Genomic DNA, 16,691 nt, shown 5'->3' with positions numbered 1-16,691 from the left:
ATTACTAAAATTTTGGAATTCCACTTCTTTCTTTCTCAATAACAATAGTCACAGTTCAAACAGACAGCACAGAAAGCAATACAAATATGACAAAGGGTCGAACCCTTCCTCCCTCTTACCAAAACTTAAAAAACGTTTGTAAATGACTCACAAAGTTTTGGAGGCTGCATGTCAGCATTACAGCCATAACTAGCATTTTCAGAGGCAGGCCAGAAATGGAATATTTCTTTTAGAACCGGCTAAATTTAATCACAATGTTATGATAAAAAATATTTACAGGTGGCAATTGTATCCATCACGTTTTGATGTGCATGCAAAGTAAGCTTCTTTAAAAGTAATTTTGCTTTGCTGTTTGTATTCTATACTATTATACTTTTCACTTTTCACTTTTCACTTTTAACACAGTTCATATCATTAGAATTTTGCCAAAATACAGACAAACCAACTAAGCCACATGTGATAAAAAAATACAGGACATGCGGTGGGAGTGCCAGAAATAACTTGTGGTTACTGAAAATGTAATGCTACAAAATGATTATCTAACTGAGCTTCCTGTGCTTGTTCATCATCTGGTGTGACTGTTGCTCTGCGCTTAAGGTTTGGTAAGTCCTGTAAACATTTTACATATTATGGGCAAGGTAGAGAATGGCATTACTTGGTTTATATAGAATAGGTGAAAAACAGATTGCTAACTTTGTTTTATGTGTCCATTGCAAAAATTAGAAGAGCTGCATAGAATCACTCGCTGAGCACATACAAAACTACATTTCTCTTTCAGTAAGGACTATGTACAGCATATCATATGATTGCTGCTATGGGGTCCAATAGTACAGGAAACACAAAAATAGATAGAAAACATTTATTTTTTCTTCCTGTGTATGGTCTGTATAGAACTCCCAACCTCAAGATAGATGTCATTGTGAGTACTTTTATATGTGTTTAGAAGTTTAATATGAGAAGCAACAAAAGCGAAATGCTGTACGTTATAATAAGTATTTAGTATTAACCGTTTACCAGGCTTAGACATGAGAAATTGAAAGATTGTTGCTTATTGGCTAATATAGTTTATACCATTTTAAACTTTACATGTGTTTGTAAAAAAAAAATTGCAACTTTAAAAGGCTTCTCTTTATAGAATGACTTATTCATTTATGTAGTTACATAGTTACATAGTTAGTCAGGTTATATTTACCATTTAAAGCTCAGGCTTCTATTGTGTAATAAATTGTTCATTATCTTAACCGCTGGTGAAGACAATTGTATTATGTTAATAGTTGTTACATGTTACAATGGTTGTAGCAATGGTTGTACAATGGTTGTAAACCCTAAGTCTATTTTTTAGGACATTTAGCACCATTGCCTTTTACATACAGTTTTTAGGCATATTTTTGTTGCAGGCTGACAATGATAATCAATTTTCTTCTAACTAGCAGTTTGCTGTGTAAGGTCTTTAAGTTGTAGACGGATCATAACTGGAGGATCTGGCAGGGCCCCGTACACAGCTTCCTGAGAACATCAAAGCACCTTGTGGACCTGATGGAAGTAATGGGTTGGCACTTGAGAGGAGTTATGCAAATATTAAAATACTTTCAGGTATGGGTTGTTGTCAGTTTGCTAAAGTGGGAATTCTGAAACAGACTGTATTGCATACAAACTGCCTTAGCAATGGCAGCTATAAAAGAACTCAGGACAGTAAGGCCAAAAAATAAAAAATACATTTTAAGTTTACATACACTTTAAGCAAGAAATCTTTTGTAACCTTTCTGGAAAAATTGGGGGAAATATGCTGATATATATGCTATATATAAGTGCTGATGGACTACAGCAGAAAACAATAGGTTAAGTGTTGTTTGGGACTAACAAACAACAGATTAAGGGCCATTTTCATACCCACACTGAGCCCTACCGTAGCAGTTGGCTCAACCATTGTTTTTCTATGGCTGCTTGCAGCTGTGGCAGATCACGACCTGGTTCCTGAAAATGATGAGTATTTATCCACGTGGTTGCTATTTAGGTTTGTGGCCACATTGCCTGTGGTGCAGTTTGCCTCTCCCATCTTCACAACAGCACTTTGCCGTGCACCCTGGATAGGTAAACCGCATAGTTTTACACCACAAGTTTCAACAGACCCTAAGAGTTTTTCAAACGGATTGCAGTATTCCTTTAGATAAACCTGATGTCAGATAAGTGACTGCTAACTCCCCAAATTCCCTTCTTCATAAACCCTGCACAATCTGTAAAATTGAACATCCATGTATTTGAAAAGAGCAGTCTTTTTCCATTCTTTTTCTAAATATTATTCTGATTTATTCTTAATATGAAGCTAAAATGCATCTGTTTTTATAACTGAAATTGTCTCTTGTGTTCTGTATTGCACAGTACATGTAACACACCTACCATTTGAAGCCATGACCTGTTCATTTATGAACACATCAGAAAGGCATATAGCCTGGAAACGCCAACGACATGTGGTCAATAAAATGGATGAAGAGGACGCTGTCTCCTTTACTATGCCAGAGTTTACCTTCCAAGATCTGGATGATGCTTTTCTGGATGGTGAGTGATAAATGAAAAGGAATAGTAACTCCAGATGACTTTTCAAATATTCATATGCAGTTTTGAACCTTTATTTTATTATTATTATTTATTTCTTCTTAATATTGCCTTTATTGTTTCAAAAAATCTGCAAATAATGCTGCAATCTGAAAAAATACTGAATTTGGTTGTCTAGTTTATGCTACACATACATATGTCACCTTTAGCATAAAACTCTTGTTTTATGCTAAAGGTGACATGCTTAATGCTTGTCTGAATGGCTGCTAACATTAGAAGCCTAAATTATAAAATGTTAACACTATCCCAAGGGTCTCTATTTCCAGTCATGTAATTGTAATTTTCAAATTTCATTGGACTCATCTGAGAATAAAAAAGCAAGGGTACCAATCATGGAGTGTTAGCTTTGTGAACTGAGCCTCATGTGACTTGTGTTGCCTCATGTTACACACATAAGTCTCATGATAATACAATGCATGCAATCCTTCAGGGGCATCCATGAGTGCAATGCTGTAAATCATATAATATTGGTTGAAGTCTTTGACATACAGCATCCTAATGAATGTTTTTATTATCATACTAGGGGATGGAAGGACATGATGTGATCTTCTGAGTTTTGTTAGCTTGACAAGCTCCATATTAATTTCTAACTTATTGACTAAAACATCAAAAGTTTTCCAAATCTTTCATTGATTTTCTCTGTATTTTAATACTATTTAATAAAATAAATAATTTCTCTACAGAGGGACTTTCCATTGATATGATAGAAGGCTGGCTTCAGGGCTGTGGGTGAGTATTTCCTTGTTGTTACTCAATCTATTTCTATTACCCTGCCAACACTGATTTCAAAATTGTGTCAATGGTACTGCTCCTACCAACCACTAGGAAATTAGCCTATAATAGACCTTAGCACCAGGTTCACCTTACTACCATTACTATTTAAATAGTGTGAACAGTACTGCCCCTTACAATCACCAGGCAATGGAAACATTGTCTGCTATGTACCTTGGAAACACTTTCCTTTCATGATACTCTTCCCATCTATATGGTAGAAACTGTGCTACCCCTGTCAACCACCAGCCAAATGAAAATTGCATCTGTGTACTGCAGTTGCCTTTAGTACAGGTGAATTGGCATGCAATTATCTTTAAGTGGCAAAACACATCTATATAGCATTGCTATTCATTGATGTGAATAAGCCCTTATAATGTTAGAGTTGCAAGAAAGCTAAGGACATGTTCAGTGGTAATGTGAATTGTGACTGCCACTCCATCACTCCTTATCAACACACCACGAAGAATGTGCATTTCAGCATACCAGTTGGACCACCAGCAGGCAAAATATGCCGTAGCAAAATACAACATTAATAGAAATACTGATATATAGGATATAAAGGAAGAATAAATTATTCAGAGGCTTCCAGTATATAATACAATATGTTATGTTTAGCTAAAACACAAAGCTGGTTTATAAGCGAGAAGGAGAGGGTGGGAACCCCTCTCTTGGCCACAGCAGGTGTGCATACTTGAGCATACTTGGATAGTTGGTACTTGAGCATAGTAATCTCACCAAATACCTGAGATACATTTCAAAATGTTCAGTGGTGTTATTTTTTTGTACCCTCCAAAAACAGAAATATTAGTTTTGGATTGACTGGAAATGAAGTTAACTGTGACATATTTTGTTGCTGCCAGTTACTGCACATGCCAGAGCTTTTCAGACCGTAAATGTCTGTTTGTGTTCTTAACATTTTGTTCTCATAGCTTTTACACTGTGGTTAAACAGGAAGTTAACTTTCTGAAATTGGCTGTTGTTACTAAAAATGGAAGTTACAACTGCTACCACCCAGTCTAAACATACATATATAATATTAAATATTCACTTTCATTTCCTGTACCCATTGAACATAAACTTATAGAGGACTACTGAACACCACTGTGGGTATCTTCTCAAAAGATTGGATGTGTATAATGATTAAGGGAAAAAAATATTGTCTGCAAGTGTCTATGTCTGGCCATTGTTTAGGTTACTCATGTTATACCATTACTTTTAGCTGACACTCATGATAGTACCTAACCAAGTGTTGTAATAATGCTCAGAATAGCCTAACTAGCTGTGTATCTGAAGGAAAATAGTGCAGTGGATCTACTGCCTACCTTTGGGCCTTGATGTAGAATTTGGATGTGGCCCCTCTCTTCCCTCTCGACAACTTTGCACCATTGTGGCTTCCTGCTACAGATCCATGAGCCGTGGTGTGAATTTTTGATCAGCATGCCCCATTTAGGACATCCCCTTTTAAATCAGACACCCACTCCTCACATCAAGTCAACCTTTCACATTAGAACAATATTTTCACCTGAAGAGACCCCCTTCCCTTTATATCAGAGCCCCCCTTTACATTGAGACCTCTGTACATCAGAGTCTACCCTTTCATAAGATGAAGGGTGAGCGGCCAAAAAAGTTAGACTTGTGGATGAGGTCTGGCCCTAAAGGATCTCTGAAGGCCCCACTCACAACTGTACCCATTGCAGACCCTGTTCCTTTGCCACTGATTACTGTACTGCATTAGCCATTGAGTAATACTAGAAGGTTGGAGTTGATAGTGATACCCTTTATTGGCTTGGTTATTAAGATGCAAACTTTCAAGGTAGGCATACCTTACTTTTCAAACTTTATAAACAGTATATACTTAAACAGTGTGTGTGTGTGTGTACATATGTGTATACAGCTCCCCACACTATTAGTGCAGTTTGGCCATATCCATTTTTTGCCTGGGTATTTTTGACATGCTGTACTGCCTTTAGAATGTTTGTCACCCCAACAGATAGGTTATGTTTTGTATTGTCTAGAATACTGCCTTCTGTATGCCTGTCTATTCCTAGATCACATTGTTATGTGCTAACTGTTCACAAATCAGACAGATGCTTACAGAATTAGAAAAAAATTAATTAACCATACCCAGCGATTGCATAGCTCCCTGTATATCTCTAGGGAAAGGCATTTCCACAGCTAAAGTTTGACCTGGGTAGATCAAAGGCCCCACTCTGCTTCCCAGCCACTCTTACAATCCTTTACCCAAAAACAAATAATCACAACCAAACGATGTAACCGAAAATTGTTGTAGTAGCCATTTATTATAAACACAGCAATAAAATTAACCATAAAATATCTATGTATAATACAGAACATTGAACTATAATACCAATAATATTAGTAACAATACCCATACAACAATATCCCCTAATGAAATAACATAACATATTCCCCTAAAGGCTGCAGGTCCCAGTAGGCATTGATTTAAAAGGCTAATGCCTTTGATGTTTTTTTGGACTCCAGCAACCCTGCAAGCATTTGAATGGACGAGAAGCTTTCAGCAACTAAACTTGCACTGGCTACTTTTCCAATTTTTCCTGCCATGTCATCCTCAAACCTCTCTTGCTCTCCCAAAAAAAACTGTTTTACCACTTTGCAAATCCAGATATTGATTTTAACTTTCACCCAGCTGTCTTCCCTCCCACCCTGTCTTGTAGCTCCTTTGCCTATTCTTTCTTTCTCTCTGTGGCTTCAGGCCTACTGTTTTCTTGATCTGCTTTCAATCTATTTAAAGTTAGCAGATATCCAAAAAATGGAACTTATTTCAACCTATTTTGGAATCTGAATTTGTTCAGATTTAGTTTGATTTGCTTTCTTCTACATGCGTCCAAGAATTGTATAATCATAATCTCTTCCTGCAGAATCTGTCGTCACCTTCCCCAACTTTTAGAATATAATCTGCAATTGGTTTTATTCCAGGAGTTCCTTCTATAGCTTTATTTAGCTTTAGTTTAAAATTCTGGAGTAAGACTTTCTGTTATGGACATTCTAGGCGGAGCTTTCTCAATCAGGGTTCACTGAAATGCCAGAGTTCTTTTAGGGGTTGCACATAGAAATTCCAGCACCTGCATCCATGCCACCACGTCACATTAATCACCTTTCTTCCTCATTTTGATGCTGTGTCTGAGCTTCAGCGGGTCATCTTAACATGTCTATATGCCTAAATGCATAGGGTTGCTGCCATGTGATTAGCTGATTAGATATTTGTGTTATCAAGCAGTTGATCAGCTGTACCTAATAAAGTGTTTAATGTTTATAATTGAGTTGGATATCCATACATCATTAGAAGAAAAAATGTTCTGCATATGTTGAATATTTACATTTTGTAAATAAAAAATGTGTACAGTTGCTCTACCCTCACTTGAAAATAATTTTCATTCTTGACATAGGTAAATGAGACCATTTTTAAGGTGTCAAAGAAGTTTTAGCCATTATTTCCTGTGCTTACTTAGTATTTTGTGCAAAATATTGTTATTGTTAAGCAAAAGTGAAACATTGACTTGTCCACTTATTTGAAGACATTCCTTAGGAAGCCAATCACATATTCATTTCTGAGCAAGCTGATGATGGGTTTATAACCAATGTTTTAGTGATTGTGAAGATCTGTGTAGGGTTTAATTTCATGATATATAAGTGAATCACCCAAAAATAAAAAGATATTAAGGTAAATTTCTAGCAGCATTTTACTAGCTGTAACTTTAAAAGAGTTGGTAGAAATGCTTTATTTTCTAAATGTCACACTTCATAAATAAACATTCTTATTGTCACACAGCTCATCTGTGGAAACTCAGGCTGAAGAAGGTTTACATCATCAGAAAGGTAATTATAGACCATGAATCTAATAGTGTTAGAGCCTGGACACACACGTGTCCCTGATAGCTGCCAAACGATTCCTCATATCCAGTGTAAATGTTTTGCATTGAACTGATATACTCGCCACACAAGCGTTTGCAAATCCTTTGCTTAAAACTATTTGTCACTAGTATAGGAGGTGAAACAGAGCCACCATGTAAAAGAAGAATAATAATCATTAGCTCTCATATGGTTGGTGGTCAAGGCTTTGTTCTTTTTAAGAACTCCAGGTGCCACTTCTGGGAGTTTTGTGTAGCACTTCCCCTGTTGTGCCCTGTGGTTCTTCTCACCAGCCTCTGCCTTACTACAGAATACACCTATTTAAGGGCTAGTAAAAACAGAACCACCAGAACTAATAATAGAACCATGGTGCCCGGTGTGAGAATCATGCATTCAGAATACACAGATATGTTGGATCGCAGTGACGCCAAAGCTGTTTGGGAAAGTGAGTACTTCATAAGTACTCCCTGGTAGTACTCCAGTACTTATTTACTGACCTGCCAAAGGGTATATTCACTTTTTTAAATGAACTACCTTTATGTCTTTAAAAAATTAACTCCATAATGTTAAAAGAGAAAATCCTAATAATTTTAAATTATAGATAAAATTAACTTAGGTATGGTCTTCTAGAAAAATGTTTACAGTGTTCTAGAGAAAATCTTACATAATAAATTCAAACTGTAAATTAAAAAAAAATTGTTTACTGTTTTGCAGTAGCATATCTGTGGTTGTAAATATACAGATCAATGAGTTTATCAGGAAGGGTAGATACCAAAAATTATCTGTTTACTAACAGGCATATGGGTGTGACAGTGGTGCCTTTGTAATATTTTAAAATATATAGATTTTTTAATTTATTCAATTTATTGTTTTTTTGTAAATTTTCATGAAAAACAATGTACAACAATGTGAAAGAAATGAACTGTTAGGGAGGTTAATAATATTAATAATGTAGAAAGAGAGTAATGATCAAATCAGGCTCAGTCAAGTCTTTGATGGAAGAGAGGGATGGAGGGCAGAATGTCAAAAATATTGGTCTCAATATATAAGAGGTGGATTATTCTTTTTCTGGTGCACTTTCCAAGCTTTTGTTGATCTTGTGAGGCTGACAAACTCCGACCCAAAAGATTCCTCAGCTCATGATGGTTAAGGGTGAATTAAATTGAGACTGCCTCCTGGAAGGGGGTATCCAACTCTGTGTGGACTGTGTAATACGGGTTCCCTTAGGTCCTGATGCAGACCTAAGGACAATCCTGAGACTAGTGGCCCACTGGGGCCCAAAGCCTAAACTGAGCTAGGCTTTACAACCTAGCCCTCCAGTGTTATTCCTCTAAGATTAGGCTACTCTACTATCTCCCCAGATATGTATCACTTCTCCTCAGCCTACACCACTGAGCAATATTCTCAGTGTATAGATGAGGCAGACAAGCATCTCTTGCTCGGGACTGCCTCTTTCTATCTGTTGAGAAATGGTCCCAACAAAAGGGGAAATCAACCAATTGCTAAACTAGGAAACTAGGAGCTAGAACCTGAAAAACAGAAAAATAATGAAATCTTGGACTGGCTGATTACAGTAGTTCCATACAATACTAAGCTTAGAAGAGGCTTGTATTCTCCAAAGAGATATGGTGCAAGGAGGCATGATGGTTGGTAAACACATAAGTGAAATATTAAAAAGGCCCCGTCACCTTGCTTAAAGGCTGACCAAATTGTATATGAACAATCCTAATACTTACTTGCCCCATGGGTGAATTCAAATCTTTGTTTGCTACTAATGTAAACAGTAGGAGGAACGGAGGAGATATGGGGGGGTTATAAAGACAAAATTGTATCCTTCACCCAGAAGTACTGAAACAAGCAGTGCCAATATCTCTAAAAATGTGCCTCCTCAGCCTTCAGACTGGTATTTAGTCAAAGTAAGTATTTAGCCTTTTTGTAGGCTATCCAGATGTTACCCTTTGCAGCTAGGTGACTGGGGCACAATATTGATAAATGCCAAACACTTTAATAACTTTTGTATAGAAAATGGGGCAGTGTGAATGTGTGCACCCTCCCCCCTTATCCATAACAGGTCCTCTGGAACTCTATTGCTAAACAAAGAAGAGGGTGAAAGTGTGTAGGCCCCTTCATTTTTGGCTAAAACCAGACCCCCTACTTTTTGTCAAACAAAAAAAAAGGCCTGAAAACACCTGAAGACATGACGGGTCTAAACGGGGAATATGAATGGACCTATTCGGTCCAATGTAACTGTTTTTTTGCAAGTGTTAAACTCATTAAAAATCACTAGTCTGAGCCGAACAGAAGAACATGTTAAATGTCTGATAGACTGCAACAGTGTGGTATTATAGAAATGCAGAAAACAACACACACAGGGAACAGTTGTCTATTAGCTTCCCGTCTCCTATCTGACTCCATAGGTGACAAGTAGATTAGCTCCCCAAATCATAACTGTACACATATTTTAGTAATTTTATTTAATACATGGGTACCAATATCTGTTGGCCAGTCAATGATTCAGGCCAAAGATATCCTGGGCATAAAGAAAGGTACTTCCTACCTTGACAGTGAGGGAGCAGAGGTGTAACAGGAGACACAGAGCCATATAATAAATTCTGCAATGTACATTATATCCTGCTATTATGTGTACAATAGCCAGCCATCTGCAGTGTATGAGCCACATATTACATTGTTATTAAATTAGCATTTTCTCTGATTCAGTCTTTGTTTCTCCTTTTAGCAACACACTTATCTGATCACCATAGGAACAGGACAAGGTAACACGAAATACTACATGTTCTCTAAACGTTCCCTTCTCTTCAATCACCTTGCACTATACATTTCATTTTAAGTTGTATAAAATTTTGGAAGCTCACATGCCACCTTAATGACTTTACCTTCCTAATTGTTTTTTCCTGCTCAATGTATGAGATATCTTTAAAATGAAATGGAAAGATTGCCAATCAAGCTGTCATACTTACAGACATTTTACAATTACCATTAACAGTTGTAAGTAACTACCATCATATTCTGTGCATTCTACCAATCTACTGTTACTTTCTACCCTATAGTTACTTTTATTTCTATTTAGCAATTATTTAATAATACATATTATTTAGTAATACATAATATTTTTATTTTTTTGCATTTCTACAGGTTGTTCCCAGATCATTTTCGACTAAAGACAATGTACATGGGTGAGAGTATGACATCAGCCAGCACTGCCAAAACCAGTTCCAGGTATTGCCTGGCAAACTAACCCTCGTGCTGCTATCCATTAAGATGATAATCCCAGGAATTATATTTTGTAAATCTGTATCATCACTAAAGATAAGCCTCATTCTTTAAAGTAAACTGAAAAAATAATCACTCACCTTTACTTTCACAGATCCATCGATCCCTCTGAAGGTTTCCTGGATTGGGTCATCTTCTTTCCCCTTCTTTGTACGTCACCCGATCTCGTACTGGGCAAGCCCAGGATCGGGTGACAAAGATGGGAAAAAGAGAGTGCCAATCTTACTGTGCATGCGTCAGATCAGCATTTTTTTTACTCCATTGAAGGAAAAGCTCCTTCCGTGCATGCACAACACCAGGTCTCCTGGGATGCATGATGTATGCACCCATCTGCGCTCCCATTCAGTCTTGAAGGTAAATTTATCTTATATAAAAAGGGTTGTCTACCCTTTTTGTAAGGTAAAAATCATAGTTTAGTTCTGCTTTAAAACAGAAGACTATCCCAAACTTTTTTTTTAGATATCCACAGATTAGGAAGTAAATACACTTTGGTCACTAGTAGGGATGAGGTTCAGGTCTGATCCAACAATGGTTTCAAACTGAACTTCTGCTGTTCAGTGTTTGCTATATCTGTGAACTAAAAATTCAAGCAAACTTTAAAGATTTTTTTTTTGGATTGAATATTCTTAGGGTTTTACATGCATCTTGAATTAGGCTATTTTCTTTTAATATTCCTTAGCAGTTTTCTTTTAGAATCTAATGTTCTTTGAAGGTACGTTCTGTTCTAATTTGGTTTATTTTCTTTTTTGTCTGAGACCAATTATACTTAGGACATTGTGAATTTTTTTAGGCAATTTTCTCTTTGGAATAAATGTTCTTAGGGTATTCTATCCTAAAAAACCACAGCTCATTCACTTAGAAGAGAAAATACTCTAATAATAATATATCCTATAAATAATAGGTTTGTCTCTCAGACCTTATAGAAAGTTGTGTTTAGGGGTCTGAACATTTGCCGCACTCTTTGTGAGCCAAACCCAAGCATATTCACTCATCACTAGTATCTAGGTCATGAAGTCAAAGAAAATCTCCTTGTGGGTGCAGTAAAAACCTGGGAGAGTCCCTAACCGCTCTCCACTTTATAAATGTGTTTTGTATTGGTGTAGGAGTTCTTGTTAGGAAAAGTTGGCTCCTTATACCAATTGTCAGTACTCTCCAGAAATTGGAAATTAGAAAGCAGAAGTTAAAACCCTTTTCTATTTTATCAAAAAAAATGCATTACAATAATAATTGGTGGTTTGTCATCAGTGGATGATTCGTCTGGCAAAATTTTTTAAGTTTAGCTGACTGGCTTATCAGAATTTATATTTGTATTTTATGTTGATATGGATATCGTCACAGGACTGGTCTATAATTTGTAAAGAAAAAAATGCAACAGACCTCTGCCAAAGTGCAGTTTACCTAATATGTATATGCCCTCATATAATTTTCCCAACTGGTCAGTATTTTTTATATAGAGCTAGCCACATATAAATGGTCATCGGACCCTTGCAAAAAGGGGATTATGTAAGAACTTACGTTATCAGTACAGTGGTGTATGTTACTACACATATTAAGTTTAACTTGCTAAAGGAATATACAATAGGCTGCTCCTTTAGAAAAGATATATTTTTCACTTAGCTTAAAGAATGTAGCAAAGAAAACCCAGGTGTGAGGTGAAAAGAATAACCTATTTTTTCTAGCATATCATCAAATGGTTTAAATCAGAGGAGCGTCAGCTAATTCACAAAGCTAAATGAATTTTACATTGCAGAGTGACAATTCACTTTGCTAAAAGAACCAGCTTAAACTACTTTAGTAAAGAAATCCTATTATGTCACAAGTACACTGAAGGGTTCACACACATGTTCAGTGAAAATCCTCTTTATCATTATTCTTTCTTTCAAGAGAATTGTTAATATTACCGGTAGGTAAGTAAGCTGTCACACAAAGAAAGGGCAAACTTTACAGTAATGCAGAGTCAAAGATATAAAAATGTTCTATTTCTATGACTTCTATGAACAAAAGTTTAGAAATCATTATTAGGCATGCAGAACCTTCAGCCAGGACACATTAAAACCTAACTTTTCATTTTGTCCTTTTTTCTTTTTCTTTCAGCATATCTGAAATTCTTTCATTATATCAAGCAGATGCAGAGAGCGTCCTATTTAACTTGGGCTTTGCCAGCGAGAAAATATGTTCCAAGTATGAGATCCCTAGCAGGTTTTTCCTCTGCCCTTCTCAAGCCCTGGGCATTGATTTCACAATGTTTTATGAATCTTTGTATGACAGAATAAAGACAGGAGAATCCACTTACATACCTGAAGGTATGTACATGTACACCTTATCATCAAATTGGCTGTTACAGCTGTAGTTAGAATTTGGCTAAATATATATTTTTTAAGTAGGTTGTATCCATTTTTAATTTTACTGCAGCACTCAGACTGTAGTATTCCAGATTCTTTTCTGATGTTGAGTGAAATGAATATCTCAGATTCGGTCCATATTCACTCCAGGGTTTTTTATCTGCAAACTCAATACTCAGAATTAGGAAATGTGGAGTGTTTAATGAATTTTGTTCTCAATCTCATTAGCATTTGTCACTGTAAGTATTAATAGATGTTCCCAGGTCTGAACCTGCACTTCCTCATCCTGGTCAGACAAACTCTCCCCTCAGGAGCTGGCTTCCTTTTTCATTACAGCCCCAAATCAAGGTATCGCAGGCTCCTGTCATATAGTACTCTGAAGGTTCCCTACAAGCTTCATTCTGCTGAGGACTGTTCTCCTTCTCTTTCTTTTAGCAGGACCCCAGCCAAGCCAGGCCAGGGGGCCCTATGGCTGTCTGCCCCACACACCTGAGACACTTTATCTCCATCGTCTCTGGAAAGCCCTAACCTTCCATAGAACTTTGTCCTGGGGCCTTTGTGGTCCTGATGGTATAGAGAAATATAGACTTTTTAAGTGTCAGAATTTCAGTTAGGCTGGCGCTGAACCCTTGGTTACCGTACACTTTGCCAACAGTTATCCTTGCCAACCTTATAATGTGTGCACATGTGTGTTCACTACTTTCTACTCGAGTCTATCTGCACAATGAGATATACTGCAGTTACCATTACAATTTACTGTTCATTGCACAATCTATATCTATCTATATAGATAGATAATAGATAATATCTATATGCTATATTTTTTGTATTGTATTGTAGAGTATCTATATAATACTGACATATTACGCAGCGCTTTACAATGTCCATAGTCATATCACTAGCTGTCCTTCAAAGGTGCTCACAACCTGATGTCCCTACCTCAGTCATATGGTAATGTCTTTATGTATGTTAATCTTTAATACAGTCTAAGAGCAATTTGAGGGGGAAGCCAATTAACCTAATTGCATATTTTTGGAATGTGGGAGGAAACCGGAGTACCCAGAGGAAACCCACGCAAACACAGGGAGAACCTGCAAACTCCATGCAGATAATGTCCAGAGTTTCAAACCTGGAACCTATTGCTGCAAAAAGGCCAGAGTGCTAACCTGTGTCCACTGTGCCTTATATTTGCTACTTGGCCATCACTTTTGTGTTCTGTTGCCTTTAACTTTCTGTGTTTTCCGTTCTTCACAAGTCTGTCCATTCTATTGTATGTTCTATTCCAACAATGTCTGTCTCTTGGCCTACATAATAGGGACAAACTCCCAGGTGAAAATAAAATGCTATCTGACCTTTCATAAATACGTAGGAGTCCTGCATGTGCTAAGCTCTTCCCTTTCAAAAAACAACCTTCCCATTTATTCTTTCTTTTTCAGAAGTTTGTCTTGGCTAGTGCAAACAGGAGATGGAGTATTTGTCATGCCTTTGCAAAATGGAGAAGGAACTGTTTACTCATCACCTCTTTACCTTAACTTTTGCAAGCTCCTTGTTTTTAGCTCCTCACTGCCTGGTCTATAATCAGTTCTATTAAAATGTTCTCTCTTGTCTTTCTCCACCTCAGTATTAGGTAGTTCTTTTTCATTACCTTGCTTCTCCAGTCAACATTCTGCCTCCTTTGTCTTCTTCTTCCATAACTCTATGCTCAGCCACCATTCTGCCACCACAGTCTTTTCTGATGGTCCTTGATCATCTAAGTCATTTTCTTTTTAGTGGCCTATATAGCTATCTCTCTGCCTTGTATTTCCCCTATTTATGTAATTAGATTTATCCCTTGTGTGCCCCATTATAGAACACATCAAAAAATACATGTATCACTAGAATTTTTCTGAGCTGGATGGAAATGGTTACTAGTATGTATGTATAAATTATGAATAGGCACACATTTGATATATGTTAAAGAGTAAATTAACACTAACAATAAACCTTGCTCCATTTTGGTTTGTTAAATGCTGTATACAATTAAAATAATTTTGTTATATTTGTTTGACAAGTGCAAACAGTCCCAGTTGATCTTGCCTGAAGTCTAGAGAGCTGAAATGTTATTTTGCATGCTACTTCTATTTGCTGTTACTAGTTAGCATTGTTTCCATTTATCTCCGTGGAACAATGAACACCTTTCCTTATTGGTATTAGGATAAGAAGAAGAGTCTGTAGGAGCAGGCAGTGTAGGGTGCCAATGCTATTCTTCATAGATACAGTACTATTAGCGGGCATTGTCAACATAGGACAGGGGTGTGCTACTGGTGGATCACTAGGTGAAAATAAGGAAAAGACAAAATCTAGAAATAAAAAAAAATAATAATTTATTCACCACTTGGAAGAACTGGTAAGCTGCAACATATGCAATATGTTGTTTTCTCTTGGGTTGAGATTTAATACTGCAATACTGCAATACTGCAGCTAAAATATTTGTAGCAATATTATGCAATGAATATTGATTGTTTTTTTTTATGTTTACTTTCAGATCATGAATCTTTGAAAGACATAGTCTGTACGATTAATGATCCCCATCCTCATGAGACAACAAAATTTTTAAAGAAACCAGGAAACATTAGGCAATGGACTCCAAGAGATATCATTTTCTTTTAAAGCAGATCACTAAGCGATTGTGGGACAGATGAAGTTAAAGCTTACATGCAGTCCACAGTTACCAACAATCAGATCCTTTGATTGTGATATTCTGTCCAATTATTGTGTACATGAAATGCCATGTCCAGAGCAATTACACTAAATTGTAAGTGACCATTTCAAAAATTCACTCCAGAATCCATGGTACATGGTGAGAGACTCTCACAATGCAGGAAACAAGAAGAAGTTTAAACATGGCCTCTGGGAGGTCACAGTTTATTTTAGCCTATATGCTGTGTATATGGATGACAGTAGCTTCAAATTCACATTTACATAATAACTTATGGTACTATACAGCAATAAAACACTGTAGGAATAATGTATATGTAGATAAACGGTTTTTGGTGAGACAGGATCACTGTGCTACTGGATACACCATTCACTTTAAAATATACCACTTTATTTGTTAATTCATCATTTTAAAGAATGTGTGGCTTTGCAATAAGGAAGTTTCTAACTTCTGGTAAATTGCACTAACAATAGGCTCAGTTATCAAAATCTCACATTTATATGCAGTTTTAAAAACCACAGACAGTGACCTAACCTATAGCTAGCATTCAAAATTAGCAATAAATGTCATTTAAGGAACAGGAAGTGTAGGAGATGGGACATGATCCTAGATGTTAAGTCCTAGTCACCATGGCTTATAGAGACTAGGGATGAGCAAGCGAGAATATTTAATTCAATCTCGCGTAGAATCGGGCCTTTCTCGCTTATCGAAAAGGTAAGCAAGAACGGCCTTCTGATTCGCCAAAAGGTCGAGCTCCCGCCGAACAGGAGGATTTCCTCTGTAAGGAAAGAGGCTAATAAACCTCTAGTGCCCCGGGGATCGCACACTCTTCTCAATGAATGTAATCACAGCTGCAATCAATGAGAAGATGCCCAGCACAGGAAAACCTCATGATATTGTAACATAAGTATCTCTTAAATATGTATCATTTGTAAGATACTTATATTACAATGTCAGGAAGTTCTCCTTTGCCAGGCATCTTCTCAATACTTATATCTGTGGCTGCATTCATTGAGAAGAGTGTGCGATCCGCGGGGCACTAGAGGTTAATTAACCTCTAGTGCCCCGGGATCGTGCAATCA

The 16,691-nt window shown here is 36.8% G+C and overlaps 1 protein-coding gene across 1 annotated transcript; it reads left to right on the top strand.

Annotated features, from left to right (window-relative positions):
* Positions 1-621: 621 nt before the first annotated feature.
* On the top strand, positions 622-16,454 carry TESPA1 (thymocyte expressed, positive selection associated 1). Its single transcript, XM_072417810.1, has 8 exons — positions 622-1,593; positions 2,380-2,556; positions 3,297-3,342; positions 7,199-7,245; positions 9,980-10,052; positions 10,432-10,515; positions 12,664-12,872; positions 15,436-16,454. Exons 2-8 carry the CDS (start codon positions 2,409-2,411, stop codon positions 15,558-15,560), a joined length of 732 nt encoding a protein of 243 aa, XP_072273911.1. The 5' UTR covers positions 622-1,593; positions 2,380-2,408; the 3' UTR covers positions 15,561-16,454.
* The last annotated feature ends 237 nt before the right edge of the window (positions 16,455-16,691 follow it).

The sequence above is a fragment of the Pyxicephalus adspersus genome, chromosome 1 (assembly GCF_032062135.1).
Source record: "Pyxicephalus adspersus chromosome 1, UCB_Pads_2.0, whole genome shotgun sequence".
Classification (NCBI taxonomy): domain Eukaryota; kingdom Metazoa; phylum Chordata; class Amphibia; order Anura; family Pyxicephalidae; genus Pyxicephalus; species Pyxicephalus adspersus.
Note: the sequence above shows the minus strand (reverse complement) of the source record. Positions and strands in the feature narration are given on the sequence as shown.